Raw genomic sequence first — 16,514 nt, 5'->3', positions numbered from 1 at the left:
GCTCAAAAGTGATTTTTATCCGTTCGCGTATCAAAAAATCTCAAAATTGTCTATAATTTTGATAATTCAAATCACACGAAACCAACGAAAAAAGAGAAAAAAGTTTTTTTTCACATGTGTTAGATGATTTTTAAAATCAGTTTTTTTGTTGAAAAAAGTTGTGTTTTTGACAACTTTTACAAAATCATTAATTTTAATATATGGATGATTTTTTTTCGGAAATAATTTTAGTATGTTCAGAAGCCAAAAAACAAGGCTTCATTTTGTAGAAAAAAGAATTTGTTTATATCCAATATAGTTGGTTTGAAAAGCGAACAAAAACAGTCGCAAATGAGTGAATTCACGTCACAAAAAAAGGGAAGTTTTTAATTTTACGAGAAAACTCTGACTTTTTTTTGAATAAAAAAATGAGATTTTCTTCAAAAATGATAAGACGATTCTGAAACACTCAAATTTATAGAAATCTGTTGGAATCTAGCTGAGTTACAACAGCGCGAATGAGTGAATTCACGACACAAAATTTGATTTTTCGTTAAATTTTAAATGAAAATGTGCTCTGAAAGATGTTTTGACCCTCCGGATGGTCGGATTTTGACAAATCGAGCATAATTTAGTTGATTTTTCTAATAAGTTTTTTTTGTGAATCTTTAAATAAAGACAGTAGTTATTTCAACATATGATCCCTCAATATGCTGCTATTCAAGTGCCAATCAAAATAAGGAAAAAGTTAGGTGCAGATACTAAAAATTTATGATTGTAAAAGTCGGAACAACAAAATATCGTGTTTGATAGTCTACATAAAATTTGAAGACTCCAAAGAATGGTTCAGTATAGCCACAGTATAACTTTATATTTCGTGACGTGAATTCAGTCAACTACCCTGTTCTGTTTGAACTGAGTGAGTTCACGTCACAACTTCAAATCAGCATAACTTCGTTCGTTGATGTTCAATCGAGAAGCTCTGTACATCAAATTGTGGGTAATTAATTTCTTTACAACTCATTCGAAGACACCGATATTCTATTTCCACAGAAAGAACAGGAATTTAAGGATGTATGTACTAAAGTCCGAAATGGTTAATTCTAGCGTAAATTCACGTCACAAAAATAATTAGTCACAACAAAAACAACTTAAATTTGAAAATGACCAAATTGTATTTATTTTGAAGGAAATTCAATTTGCGACCGTTTGCTACATTTTTTTTCATTTTCAAGTAAATTGGTTGACTTCTAGAACGATAACAGTGCAGAAAAGTCCGGAAAAGTGATTTCACGTCACGGTGGAATGTGTCCTATGCATATTCTTTATCGTATTTAAATACATTGCATGATTTTATTACGACAAAACAATCCAAATCAAGAATATGTGTGCTAATGTACCTATATGGCCTCCAAAATGATACGTATATACTAGTTTTGCTGGATTATATACGGTTTGTTTACACGTATATTTGCACGTATATTTGTATTGCAAATTTGATATACCCACCAAATGGTTGTCTGGGCTATGAATGGACTCCTAGCCGATGGACTAAAACGAAATTAACAAAAGCAACAGACAGCAATTCCCTTGAAAATGACCAACAAAACTGATCGAAACATCGGGTATTTATAAAACCGCCGTTGTTTGATCAACATCATAGACCGAAAATGCCAAATTGAAACTTTTTTGTTTAAAAAGTGACAACAGAAATAGTCATAAAAAAACAAATTAAAACCAGATAAATCATGTTGAAACAAAAAAAAACAAGGGAAACTTAGATTTAACGCGATATAAATATACATACCTATTAAGTTAATATAATGGTAAAAATAAAATATTTAAAAATTACAACTTGATAAATAAGGGTCAGGCAAAGAAACAAAATGAAATTTTAATTAACGAGATCAAATAACACAAATATAATGAAACAGAGATATTTTGTAAGAATAGCTTTCTCCAGGTGGAAGATATTTAAATTACATAAACTTCATTCGATTTTGGCAATATTCCAAACAAATGATTTCTTTGACTTATTTTTTTAAATTTTTAATTCAAATTTATCTCAATGGATGTAGAACATAAAAAAATAATGTAGTTCATTAGATTGGCTAAAATTTATCAGTGTTCAGCATAAGAAAAAATAATTTTCCTTTTTTTGACTGTTTAAAAAATAAAGTTGATCTTAACTGAAAAATTAGATGCTTTTAATTGGATTTAACATGAATTTCGATAAAAAAAAAAGATAAAATGTAAAAAGTCAAAAAAAAAGAGGAAAAAACCGATCGGTTTTGGCAATACAGTAGTTTATCGATTTTGTCACTGTTCGATTTTCCAATACTCGCGAAACTCGCGCTCGATTTTATCACGGTTATTATTTCGATTTTATCACGTTGTTTCTGGAAATCATTCAGAAATCATTTGCCGTTTTTCTATTTTAGTTTCAAGTTTCGCCGAATTCACGGTTTTACCATTATCACGGTGAACTTAGCGTGATAAAATCGAAAAAACTACTGTATTCGACTTTGGCAACAGTAAACATACGACCGAGTTTCCAAAATCAAAAACAGTCTTTACTACAAAAGGTAAAAAAAATTAATAAAAAACAACATGAGAAAAAAAATTAAAACGATGAAACAATAAAATACAGAGAAGATCAAGTTAAGAGATACAATGCTAAGCAATACCTTGAATAAAATAGAAAAAGTTCCTGAAGGTCGAAAAGACAAAATATAACAATGTCCGAAAATCAGTGGGCGAAAAATTGAAATGACAGTTTTATCGAATGTAAGATGGCCAGAAAATCAAAATTTGGATAGTAAAAAAAGTAAAGGAAAAAAAATTAAGCTGAAAGTAAACAAGTTTGGAAATCAGATATAGAGAAAGTCAGAAAGATAGAAAGTCAATTTATCTGAAAGTAAGAAGGTCAGAGAGTCAGAAAATCAAAAAGCCATAGAGCCAGGAAAGCAGAAGGTATGAAAATCAGGAAGTCAGTAATTCAGGAAGTCAGAAAATTGGAAAAACAGAAACTCAGGAAAAAAATCGAAATGTAAGAAGGTCAGGAAGTCAGAGAGTCTGTGAACCAGAAGCGTCTGAAAGTAAAAAAGTAAAAAAGTCTGAATCAAAGGAAGAATGAACGTCAGAGAATCTGAGGGTCAGGAAGTCAAGAAAAAAAAAATCGTCAGATATAATTCAGAAAATCAGAAAGCAAAATATCAGGAAGTCACTCAGTTAGAAAGCAAAACAGTCAAAAAGTCAAGATATCAGAAAGTCAAAAAGTTAAAAAGTCAAAAAGCCAGAAAGACAGAAAGTAAAAAAGTCAGAAAGCCAAAATTTCAACAAGTCAGAAAGTCAGAAAGTCAGAAACTCAAAAAGTAAGAATGTCAGAAAATAAGAAAGTCAGAAAGTCAGAAAGTCAGAAAGTTGGAAAATAAGAAAATCCGAAATCCAGAAAATATGAAAGTCAAGAAGTCAGAAAGTCAGAATGTCAGATAATCATAAAAACAGAAAGTCAGAAAGACAGAAAATCAGACAGACAGAATATCGGAGAGTCAAAAAGTCCTAACATCAGAAAGTCAAAAAATCATAAAGTCAGAAAGTCAGAAAGTCAGAAAGTTCGAAAGTCAGAAAGTCAAAAAATCGGAAAGTCAGGAAATCACAAAGTCAGATAGACAGAAGGTCAGAAAGTCATAAAATTAGAAAGTCAGAAAGTCAGAAAATCAGAAAATCAGAAAGTCGAAAAGTAAGAAATTCAGAATGTCAGAAAATCAGAAAATCAAGAAATTTAAAAATCAGAATGTCAGAAAAGCAGAAAGTCAAAAAATAAGAAAGTCAGAAAGTCAGAAAGACAGAAAGTCAGAAAAACAGAAAGTCAAAAAGACAGAAAGTCAGGAAGTCAGAAAGTCAGAAAGTCAGAAAGTTAGAAAGTCAGAAAATCAAAAGTCAGAAAGTTTAAAAGTCAGAAAGTCAGAAAGTCAGAAAGTCAAAAAGTCAGAAAGTCAAAAAGTACAAAAAAGTAAGAAAGTCAGAAAGTCAAAAAAAGCATGAAGTCAAAAAGTCAGAAAGTCATAAAATCATAAAGTCAGAAAGTCAGAAAGTCAGAAAGTCAGAAAGTCAGAAAGTCAGAAAGTCAGAAAGTCAGAAAGTCAGAAAGTCATAAAGTCAGAAAGTCAAAAAGTAGAAAAAAGTTAGAAAGTCAGAAAGTCAAAAAAGCATGAAGTCAGAAAGTCAGAAAGTCATAAAATCAAAAAGTCAGAAAGTCAGAAAGTAAGAAAGTCAGAAAGTCAGAAAGTAAAAAAGTAAGAATGTCAGAAAATCAGAATCTTAGAAAGTCTGAAAGTCAGAATAACATATATTTAGATAGTCAGAAAGTTCGAAAGTCAAAAAGTCAGAAAGTCAGAAAGTCAGAAAGTCATAAAGTCAGATAATCAGAAAAACAGAAAGTCAGAAAGACAGAAAATCAGACAGACAGAATATCTGAGAGTCAGAAAGTCCTAAAATAGAAAGTCAAAAAATCATAAAGTCAGAAAGTCAGAAATTCAGAAAGTTAGAAAGTCAGAAAGTCAGAAAGTCAAAAAGTCAGAAAGTCAGAAAGTCAGAAAGTCAGAAAATCGGAAAGTCAGGAAATCACAAAGTCAGATAGTCAGAAGGTCAGAAAGTCATAAAATTAGAAAGTCAAAAAGTCAGGAAGTCAGAAAGTCAGAAAATCAGAAAAACGGAAAGTCAGAAAGACAGAAAATCAGACGGACAGAATATCTCAGAGTCAGAAAGTCCTAAAGTCAGAAAGTCATAAATCATAAAGTCAGAAAGTCAGAAAGTTAGAAAATCAGAGAGTCAGAAAATCGGAAAGTCAGGAAATCACAAAGTCAGATAGTCAGAAGGTCAGAAAGTCATAAAATTAAAAATTCAGAAAGTCAGAAAATCAGAAAAGCAGAAAGTCAAAAAATAAGAAAGTCAGAAAGTCAGAAAGACAGAAAGTCAGAAAAACAGAAAGTCAAAAAGACAGAAAGTCAGGAAATCAGAAAGTCAGAAAGTCAGAAAGTTAGAAAGTCAGAAAATCAAAAGTCAAAAAGTCAGAAAGTTAAAAAGTCAGAAAGTCAGAAAGTCAGAAAGTCAGAAAGTCAAAAAGTCAGAAAGTCAAAAAGTACAAAAAAGTAAGAAAGTCAGAAAGTCAAAAAAGCATGAAGTCAAAAAGTTAGAAAGTCTTAAAATCATAAAGTCAGAAAGTCAGAAAGTCAGAAAGTCAGAAAGTCAGAAAGTCAGAAAGTCAGAAAGCCAGAAAGTCAGAAAGTCAGAAAGTCAGAAAGTCATAAAGTCAAAAAGTCATAAAGTCAGAAAGACAAAAAGTACAAAAAAGTAAGAAAGTCAGAAAGTCAAAAAAGCATGAAGTCAAAAAGTCAGAAAGTCATAAAATCAAAAAGTCAGAAAGTCAGAAAGTAAGAAAGTCAGAAAGTCAGAAAGTAAAAAAGTAAGAATGTCAGAAAATCAGAAACTCATAAAATCAGAAACTTAGAAAGTCTGAAAGTCAGAATAACATATATTTAGATAGTCAGAAAGTTCGAAAGTCAAAAAGTCAGAAAGTCAGAAAGTCAGAAAGTCATAAAGTCAGATAATCAGAAAACAGAAAGTCAGAAAGACAGAAAATCAGACAGACAGAATATCTCAGAGTCAGAAAGTCCTAAAGTCAGAAAGTCATAAAATCATAAAGTCAGAAAGTCAGAAAGTCAAAAAATGAGATAGTCAGAAAGTTAGAAAGTCAGAAAGTCAGAAAGTCAGAAAGTTAGAAAGTCAGAAAGTCAGTAAATGAGAAAGTCAGATTGTCAGAAGGTCAGAAAGTCATAAAATTAGAAAGTCAGAAAGTCAGATAATTAAAAAGTCAGATAGTCAGAATGTCACAAAATCAAAAACCAGAAAGTCAGAAAGTCAGGAAGTCAGAAAGTCAGAAAGTCAGAAAGTCAGAAAGTCAGAAAGTCAGAAAGTCAGAAAGTCAGAAAGTCAGAAAGTCAGAAAATCAGAAAGTCAGAAATTCAGAATGTCAGAAAGTCAGAAAATCAGAAAGTCAAAAAGTCAGAAAGTCAGAAAGTCAGAAAGTCAGAAAGTCAGAAAGTCAGAAAGTCAGAAAGTCAGAAAGTCAGAAAGTCAGAAAGTTAGAAAGTCAGAAAGTAAGAAAGTCAGAAAGTAAGAAAGTCAGAAAGTCAGAAAGTCAGAAAGTTAGAAAGTCAGAAATTAAGAAAGTCAGAAAGTCAGATAGTCAGAAATTCAGATATTCATAAAATCAGAAAGTCAGAAAGTCAGAAAGCCAGAAAGTTTGAAAGTCAGAATGGCAGAAAATCGGAAAGTCAGAAAAATCAGAAAGTCAGAAAATCGAAAAGTCAGAAACTCAGAAAAAGTCAGAAAGTCAGAAAGTAAGAAAGTCAGAAAATCAGAAAATCAGAAAGTCAAAAAGTCAGAAAGTCAAAAAATCAGAAGGTCAGAAAGTCAGAAAGTCAGAAAGACAGAAAGTCAAAAAATCAGATGGTTAGAAAGTCAGAAAGTCAGAAAAACAGATAGTTAGATAGCTATAAAGTCAGAAAGTCAGCAAGTCTGAAAGTCAGAAAGTCAGAAATTCAGAAAGTCAGAAAGTCAGAAAGACAGAAAGTCAAAAAATCAGATGGTCAGAAAGTCAGAAAGTCAGAAAGTAAGAAAGTTAGAAAGTCAGAAAGTCAGATAGTTAGATAGTTAGAAAGTCAGAAAGGCAGAAAGTAAGATAGTTAAAAAGTTTTGAAGTCAGATAGTCAGAATGTCAGAAAGTCAAAAAGCCAGAAAGTCAGAAATTCAGAAAGTCATAGAGTCAGAAAGTCAGAAAGGTAGAAAGCTAGAAAATCAGATATTCAGAAAGTCAAAAAGTCATAAAAAAAAATCAGAAAGTTCGATAGTCTTAAAACTAGATGTAGAGAATGTCAGATAGTCAGAAATATAGAAGTTAGAGTATTAGTTTGTCAATCAGTGAGAAATTTTGAAATTTAGAAGAAGTTAGAAAAATAAGAAATTGGACTATCATAAAGTCAGAAAATAATACTTATTGTGGATCTTGTGTAATATTTTTCAAAAAGACTAAATTTCAGTTTTGTTTTGAATTGTCATTGTTGTTATTGAATAAGATCAAACTGTGACTTAACAATTTCAAAGTGATTAAATTCGCGTCAAAGGATATTCCCCTCTCTTAAATGACTTCTGGAGTGCAGAATGTTTTTGTCATTGTTTTTTTATCATCACCCATCATGGTTTTCCGCGTGAAAATAAGCCAAAATAACTTACATAATCTGCCATAAAAACCAGCTGCAGCCTTTGCGTCACCATCAGAGCCGTTCTTCGCTGGCGGCGAAGCATTTGGCGGATCCCATTGTCGAAAATAAATGTGGCCACTTCGTTGTCCAGCGATGAGAGCGGATCATCCTGTAACGGGAAACCAGGAAAAAATAGCAGTAGAAGAACAACAACAGGGATGCGGGAAAGGAAAATAACAAGACCAATATAAACCGAACTACCAGTAGACTGTCGAGGCCTGAAAATAATCGACAGTGAAGAATTACAGCAGATTCATCTAATCATCGTGGTCGGAATCTCCACTTTCAGTCGGTTTGAGTAGAATTGTTTTTTTTTTGCTACTCTACTCTGTGTGTCAGTGTATAAAGCAACTTTTATTGCACCCCGAGGGTTTCAAATATATGGGGGTCGTCCATTCGTCAAGCGGTCAAGCCATTTCAGTAGAAAATTCTTTTTCTTTTTTAAACCGGTTACAGAGATTTTTTACAGGGAAAAAAGGACTTTTTCATAAAAATCCGACCTCTAATGAGTGTGGTGGCTTCAATAGTCTCAATTATTGCCCTCTATATCTAGAAAACTCATAACATATGTTTTATTATGTATATTCGATAAAAATTTTGTGAATGGTGCGGTCCAGTTTGAAAACCCGGATTTCATTGATTAAAGCTCATATTTATTTACTTTTTATGCAAAAAAAAAAACAAAAAAAAACATTGAGTTCTTAAAATTCTCGATTTTTGGGAACAAAAACAAAACAAAATACTAGGAAATTAAATCAAAACAATCATAAACGGTTTATGGTAATTTAACTATTTTAAGTTGAAATTTGTCTTTCGATTCAATTTATTCATTTTTCATGTGATTTTCTTAAACTTTGTTAAATAACTCTTTTGCTTCAATCAAATTTACCCAGATATTGCCCAGACTTAGCGTTGAGAATTTTGATATGCCCAGATTTGGCCATATTGCGGGCAAAATTCGGACAACGTTAAGATAAAAAATATCAATTTGAGAGTTTTGTTAACCATCGTTATTTGATGTTTATTTTATTCTTCAAAAAATCATTTGAAAAAATTGGAAACTGAGTGTGATGCATGGATTTTTTAAATTTCTATTTTCTACTTTTTTCATATATTATCTTATGCGAATTTATTAATTTGGTAACCCCAAGTAATTGCAGACTCGTGCTTTTGCTTGTTGATTTCAACTTAAAATTTCGAATATCATTTATTGGTCAGTTTGCACACATAATCCAGTTAATAATCATATATCGTAGAATTTTTGTATTTTTTCAAATAATGTTTTTATTCGAAAAATTATAATCTTGATTAGAAAAACAACCACATGATTTTTTCAAGAACTCAATTCAAAGAACATTGTTTAGTCATAAGAACTCATGTAATCTACAGGTGAAAAATTCACTAGAAAATATTTTCATTTGGTTCCTTGATTACAATATCAAACGTTGCAAATTATTCAAAAACATAGTGTAAAACTACATTTTAAAATTTTAACGGTTATTTAAGAAGCTTATTCAATTGTTAGGATTTGAACTGCAAACTTTCTATTGCAGTCTTTGACTGTTTAACCTTGTTTTAATTTCATTAATAAAATTTTTAATTTGGTAAATTTCGCTTATTACTTTTTTTAATAAGTTCATTAAATTCTCCTTTTGGATAAAGCTTACCGGTTTCACGCAAAGAGCTTCAGCATACATTTATATTTTGCATAAAGTTCTAAAGATTTTGAAACTTTTTTTTAATATACACTTATAAAACTTTTTGTTAAAACACAAAAACTATTCATAATGAAGAACTACTATGACCAGAAACTGTCTTTTTTTCAGTTTTCATGCTTATTTTGTCAAGGAAAAAATAATACCGTCAAACGGGGCAACATGCAAAAGCAGGGTTAGATGTAACATTTGTATACCACAACACTCATTCAACTTTTATTTCAATATACTGTAATGAAGTTATCATTGAATGATAACAAATTGATGATAATATAGTTCTTAACATCGTGAAAGAGTTTTTTATAGTTTTTGATTTTCATAAAAAATTTAAAAAATCGAGCAATAAATGTACAAATTTTTACATTTTTCGATGCCGTGAAAAACTTTACCTAGTATGACGGATTGGCTTAATGATATCACCTACAAACTTTATATTGCTTTCATTATCCTATACCAACACTGTTGGTGTATAAATATTTTTCGGTCAATCACCAAATTTTTTTAAACAAATATTTTTATAATTCAATAAGCTGTCTGGGGGAAAATGCAACAAAATGCAAATCAGAACTAAATCTCATAAATCGCGTATCCATATGCTGGGATGTGATTGTTTTGCATTATGCGTCTGTTAACATTTAAATTTCATCCATCCGAAGAATTTTTTTCATGATTTAAGCTAAAAGAATATTTTGTAGTATTTTTTACCCCTAAATGTATGCAGCTGATTAACACTTTTTTCTTTAAAAAATTTTGACAGAAAAAATGGAAAATTTAATTCGAACAAAACCAAAAATTATTGCAATCGGTGCATTATGCGTTATGACATCACAAATGTATCAAAAACTATAAATTTTCAAAGGTTTTCATTTGATTTTTCATTGATAACTGAGTCTGTTGCAACTTACCCCTTTTTCTTAGTAGGGTGAAAATCGCATGTTTTTGTAAATTTAAAAATAACTGGTAAAAGCAATAATTTTTCTGACTACGTCAGTTTGGTGTCCCATCTACCTTGAAACTTTTGATGTACAAGAGGTATGATTATCTGTAAATATTAAGATTTTAGAAGCCATTGAAGTTGAAAATTGTTGCATGTTGCCCCAGTCGACGGTACAGCATAAATTCAGTCCACCGATCCCTTTCCTCGTAGGCGCACAATGCGTCGACCCCATAGAGTCGATGGACAAAAGTCGTAGAAAGTTGTAATTCGATAAGATATTTGTTTCAAGTTCAATTATAAAAAGTATGCAACCAAAAATGTGTTTTGAACTTTTGGACTCAATTTTAAATTTAATAGTCCTTAAAATCCATGTCTCATACATCCAAATTTTGTAGGTTTTCGATCTTTCTTATAAAAGCTCCGTTTTATTTGTCAAATATTTGATTTCATCAACGTGTATCTTCGCTACTGATAATGTAAAATATAGAATATACAGTTGCGTTCAAAAAAGAATGAAATCGCGTGAAGCTGCGCAGCCACTTCCAACTTTGACAAGCTGCCATTTCTCTCTCGGTTGATATTTTTTCATGAAAATTTCACACAATCCAGTTCAACTATCCAACTAACACTCCACAAAATTTGAAATCTTTACAATAACGGAAAACAAAGATGCAGCTATTCCCGTAAAAAAAGGGAAATTTGGAGTTGCTTCACTAAATTTGCTGTATCTTTGACAATTTTCATTGAAAAATCTTTAAATTTGGTCCAAAGATGTAAAAATGTTTTATCTAACACCAGGCCAAGTTTCGTCAAAATCGATGAACGTGATAAAAAATGGTGCCGGGTTGAAAATGAGGTTCATTATTGCTCAGCAGACGATTTCATTCTTTTTTGGACGGATGTTTATATGGAAAACATCGTTATCCATGTATTCTTGGTATTTTCTTTCACAAAACCAAAATTTATCACAAAGAATGTTGCAAATTGATAGGAACTTTATTCTTGCTTTGTTTAGAAACAGAAATTGTTCCAACAGAACTGGTATTGAAACATAAGAGCGAATAGAATATTCGCTTTAATTGTGGATCAAATTTGTTTATCGGTATAATTTGCAGGTTATTTCAGAAACTCTGTTCTTCTTATTTTGAACTCTGTTGAAACATTTTCACTTTCGAAACAAAGTACGAATGAAGTTTATAGCAATTTACAACATTCTTTGTGATAAATTTTGGTTTTGTGAAAGAAAATACCAAGAATACATGGATTGCGATGTTTTCCATATAAACATCCGTCCAAAAAAGAATGAAATCGTCTGCTGAGCAATAATGAACCTCATTCTCAACCCGGCACCATTTTTGATCACGTTCATCGATTTTGACGAAACTTGGCCTGGTGTTAGATAAAACATTTTTACATCTTTGGACCAAATTTCAAGATTTTTCAATGAAAATTGTCAAAGATACAGCAAATTTAGTGAAGCAACTCCAAATTTCCCTTTTTTACGGGAATAGCTGTATCTTTGTTTTCCGTTATTGTAAAGATTTCAAATTTTGTGGAGTGTTAGTTGGATAGTTGAACTGGATTGTGTGAAATTTTCATGAAAAAATATCAACCGAGAGAGAAATGGCAGCTTGTCAAAGTTGGAAGTGGTTGCGCAGCTTCACGCGATTTCATTCTTTTTTGAACGCAACTGTAACTGATTATAATAGTTTTCATGTGTACACGGAATTCACCGCATGTTCGCGGAATCTTAGCTCTGAATATTTCAAAATGCAAATTGCTATTCTACATACAACTTTTTGATAAGATTTCAAATTCCTTATCACACCAAAAGATCTTATGCTATTCAAAATCACTCTTTTTAGCAATGTTGTCGTTATTATTCAATGGATTGCATTGAAAAATTGCACACGGGAGTTTTGAGGGAAGGGCAATCGATTTCAGATATCAAAGATTGTATAAGAGGCCACCGGAAGGGGGTTTAACTTTTTGGCAATAATAGCGTTGTTATGCAATGATCGAGTCAAAATTTATGCACTGGGGTTTTTTGGCATGGTCAACTGATTCCTGATTTCAAATTTAGTAGCAGAAGACAGAAAAAGCAATCGACCAATATTTTTGCAATTATTACTGAACAATGAATTCGGGAGTGCATCTGGAAAATTTTCGGCAATTGACTTTCATACAAACTGTCCATGACAGATTCCATGTTCAAAGCGAAACGGAGTTCGTATGGGATCAGCTAGTGATCAATAAAAACTGATCTATATATATAAAAATGAATTTCTGTCTGTCTGTCTGTTCCCTATAGACTCAGAAACTACTGAACCGATATACATGAAACTTGGCAGGTGGGGGTATTGGAAGCCGGGGAAGGTTCCTATTACGGTTTGGGGCCCTTCCCTCTAACAGGAAGGGGGGGGGGGCTCCCAAACAAAAGACAATTTTTTGCATAACTCGAGAACCAAACAAGTAAATGGTATCAAATTTGACATGGGGTGGTATTTGGGAACGGAGAATATTTCAATGAATATAAGGTACCCTCCCTCCTCTCAGTGGGGTGATAGGAAGGGGGAGGGGGGCTACCTTACGATTTTTAATATAACTCGAAAACTAATCAAGATATTGGAACCAAACTTGGCATGGGAAGGTATTTTGATACGAGTAATATTTCAATGATTATTTTAGACCCCTCCCTCTTTGCAATTGAAAGGGGGAAGGGGCCTCTTTCATATCTTTTTACATTACTCAAAAACTAATAAAGCAAATGGAACCAAATTTGGCATGGGAAGGTATTTGGATATGCAAAATATTTCTATGATTATTTGAGACCCCTCCCTCTTTCCAGTAGGGAGATATAAAGGGGGGAGGGGCCCTTTTTTTAAATTTTTTTCTAAACTCAAAAACGAATCAAGCAAATGGAACCGAATTTGGCATTGGCGAATATTTGGGAACGTGACATGTTCTAATGATTGTTTGAGACGCCTTCCTTCTTCCAGCGGGGAGAAAGGAAAGAGAGAGGGAAGTTTCATACAATTTTTATTGCATAACTCAAGAACTACAACACCAAATGGAACAAAATTTGGCATGAAACTACATTTGGGTACGAGAAATGCTTCTATGATTATTTGGTATCCCTCACTCCTTCAAAAAGGTGGATGAAAGGGGGAGAAGAGGTCTCCCTTGCAATTTTCAGTATAACTGGAGAGCTGATCGAGCAAATGGAACTATATTTGGCATGTGAGGGTAATTGGATTCGAAAAATGTTTCTATTATAAATTCAAGCCCCACATTTTTTCAGCGGAAAGACATAAAGGGGGAAAGGGGGCTTCCATACAATTTTTTTTCGCATTCTCGAGTATTAATCGAGCAAATGAAACCAAATAAGCCATAAGAAAAAAATGAGTAAGAAAATACTTTTTCTATATGAAACAATACCTTTTTTGCAGAAGGATGATAGAATTGGATATATGTATATGAAGGGAAGAGGAGGCTTACATTCAACTTTTTTTTTAAAATATCTGAGATATGGATAAAACTTAACATGGAAAATCATTTTGGTATGATTATATGATTATCTGACACACCATCCTCCTTTCAGTGAGTAGGAACATGGGAGAAGGAAGCTGAGCTCAATACAATTTTGTTAACATAAGTTCTCAATTTATGCTAACGAAGCCAACAAATGGAAACAAATATGGCATGGAAAGGTACTTGGTTACGAAAAATGTTTCTACGATTGTTATAGATCCTTACGCTTAACAGTGGAGAGAGGGGAAGAAAGGAGGGCGCTCCATATAAATTTTGTTGTAAAGCTTGAAAACTTATTAATCAATGGAACCATATTTGATATAAGAGGATCAGGTATCAGAATGGGGGTAGGCTTAATAGCGGCTTCAGCAGGGGGTGGAGGGAAAGACAGGGGGGGCTCTTTTATCAGTTTAGCATAAATCCAGAGCATATCAAGAAAAAACAACCAGATTTTATAAGTTAGATTGTTTGCGTACGATTAATTTGAGACCCTCCAGACAGATTAAAATTATCGGATCTTTAACACAAATTTATAGAGCAAGATTCAGAATATTAGTTTTATAGTAGTCTTTGTGTTGCAATTCGTTTTATAGCGGTTGCTAATGAATTATGTTAAAATTTGATTTAAAATAATGCCAATAAAACAATAAGAATTCGAATAATTTTTGAAAATATCATTTGATTTCGAAAGGTGTAGCAAAGCACACCGGGTCAGCTAGTAAAAAATAAAAACAATGAGTTCAAAGTTTTGTTGAAAATATTAAGAGCATAAAGTAAATACTAAGATAGTTAACATTGTACATTAAATTTGAGTTTTAAAGTTCATTTTCCAAACTTTTAAAGCTTAATTTAAAATCATGATCATGATCATGATCGATTGAATTATTGGGTCCTGGAAAAACAGAAAGTTGAAATGAAAGTATGTTTTCTTATTAAAAATTTAGATTTGAGGGCTTATGTGTCAAGAACATAAAAAATTATAATTAGAAAACAAAGCCAAATTTGTTAAAAACATTTCTGAAGTTTAAATAGTTTGACTATAAAATTCGGCAAGATTAATAGAAAATTAAAAAAACGGTTTAATTGAAAATTAAAACAAAATTTGAAAATAATAAATATAAGTTTTTCAAAACATTTCTGAAGGTCTTTATTAATAAACACGTTTCACCATAACCATTAACAGAATTCAATTGATAACTTAAGGCAACAGCATTTTGGTGTTTATTATTTTAAATGGTTGATTTGGTAGAATTAAGTGATCTAATCTCGAATCTTTTGTCAAATCTGGTCACACACATTTAGATTTTGTGATGCGAAAATTTAAAATATATCAGTGTTGAGTGAAACCAAACACTGATAACTGATTAACTATCAAACCTTCATTTATATAAAAACAATCTGAATCTTGTTCTGGTAATCATACTTCATCCAATAAAGGGATAATATTATGATGAAATTGATGCATAATATAAAAACTTAAATTCAACCGTTTAATAAAATGGAAATATATCATTTCAAGTATTTCTGACATTACTGTAGAAAGTGTATAAAAAACTTGATGTCATTTAACATATATGTTGAAACCTGCTACACGTATGCTTTAAATATATCTCTAATTCAGTTTGGTTAAAACTTTTTTTAAATTTGTCAAATGAGGATAGGTAAAAAAACATAAAACTTCTATTACTTTTTTCGCAGAACTTAAAATATCTTGATGTCTTGAGGAAAATTCTTCATTGTTTTTAGCAGTACCGTAAAACGAGGTAAAATTGATCGCTTTTCCAATATTTTTCGATTAGTTTTTCTGTTAAGAGGAATGTCGCATGTTTCATATTTTTAAAATCAGTAATGGACACCTATAAACGTAAAACATGGTTGCAGAAATTTATAAGACTACTTGAAATTTGCTTAAAAAATTGATTTCGTCTTTGTTCGAAATTTGATGATCAATCAATTGATAATCAATCTCAATTTTAACGGTTTTAACGATTTTTCTTGATCATAAAAAAATACAAAACACCTTCATAATATTTGCAAATGCTTGTCTATCAATTGATAAGGCAGTTCGAAACAAACTCAAATAATATAAAAATAATCATGAAATTCTACAAAATTGAACACAACACTAAAAAATCGCGGTTCTTAATATGTAACCTGCCAAACAATAATTAAAAATGGACAATGATGCTGCATAAATGAATAGGCTAAATTTTTTAACATTACATATACAACTTTAACTACAATAAAAATGAAATTTTGCCTTTATTAAATTTCCTAGGCTTCCGCATTATTCCCCTTTTATTTTTTTCCAACAAACTTTATTATTTTATGGGGTTTCTAACCTTTTGCCCTAGAGTGGCTCACTCCTGGAAAATGTCATTATTTTCAAAGTTTCAAAAATTTACCTCAAAATAACACAAAAACTACAACAAATCTATACCTTTACTAAGGCAATAAGTTGAACTCTCACATAAATTAGCTTGCTGCTTCTTAACTCTTTGGTTTCACCAGGAAGGGCATCTGGGGTTCTAGATTGTACATGAAATTTAATGTTAGGTAAGTTTTCATATTTTCCTTCTGAGAAAACAAAGGCACTTTTAAGGACAACCCCTCTGAACAATAGACGGTTGCCGAAGCCCGGACACGGCCATTCTTCGTTGCGTTGATGCTATTCCGAGACAGCGGCATCCATCTAATCCCCCAGCAGCCCTACTACCAACTACCTACTACTAGCAAAGGAAACAGAGCGCTACTCACCATAATGACGACGCTGGCCGGCGCGTATAGAGCCCGAGCAATAACGATTCGCTGCCGCTGGCCCCCCGAAAGCCGGATGCCACGTTCGCCAATCTCGGTCCAATCGGCATCGGGCATCAGCTGGATATCCGGCTCGAGAGCACAGGCCTGCAGCACCCGACGATAGCGCTTCGGACGGAACGGCTCGCCGAACAGGATGTTATCCCGCACGGTCCCATTCAGAAGCCAAGGTCGCTGGGGCACGTAGGCGAATGAAGAATTGCTGCAAAT

The 16,514-nt window shown here is 32.2% G+C and overlaps 1 protein-coding gene across 12 annotated transcripts in view; it reads right to left on the bottom strand.

Annotated features, from left to right (window-relative positions):
• Positions 1 to 16,514, bottom strand: part of LOC129741933 (ATP-binding cassette sub-family C member Sur) — a 373,059-nt gene that overhangs the window by 90,921 nt on the left and 265,624 nt on the right. For all 12 annotated transcript variants that reach the window (XM_055733758.1, XM_055733747.1, XM_055733756.1 and 9 more), the window contains 2 exons: positions 16,245 to 16,506; positions 7,276 to 7,413 (listed from right to left, as the gene is read on the bottom strand). In XM_055733758.1, coding sequence (XP_055589733.1) covers positions 7,276 to 7,413; positions 16,245 to 16,506 — 400 coding nt within the window. The remainder of the gene's footprint in view (positions 1 to 7,275; positions 7,414 to 16,244; positions 16,507 to 16,514) is intronic.

The sequence above is a fragment of the Uranotaenia lowii genome, chromosome 2, assembly GCF_029784155.1.
Source record: "Uranotaenia lowii strain MFRU-FL chromosome 2, ASM2978415v1, whole genome shotgun sequence".
Lineage (NCBI taxonomy): Eukaryota > Metazoa > Arthropoda > Insecta > Diptera > Culicidae > Uranotaenia > Uranotaenia lowii.
The sequence above is the reverse complement of the archived record's forward strand: the minus strand, read 5'-3'. Positions and strand labels throughout refer to the sequence as shown.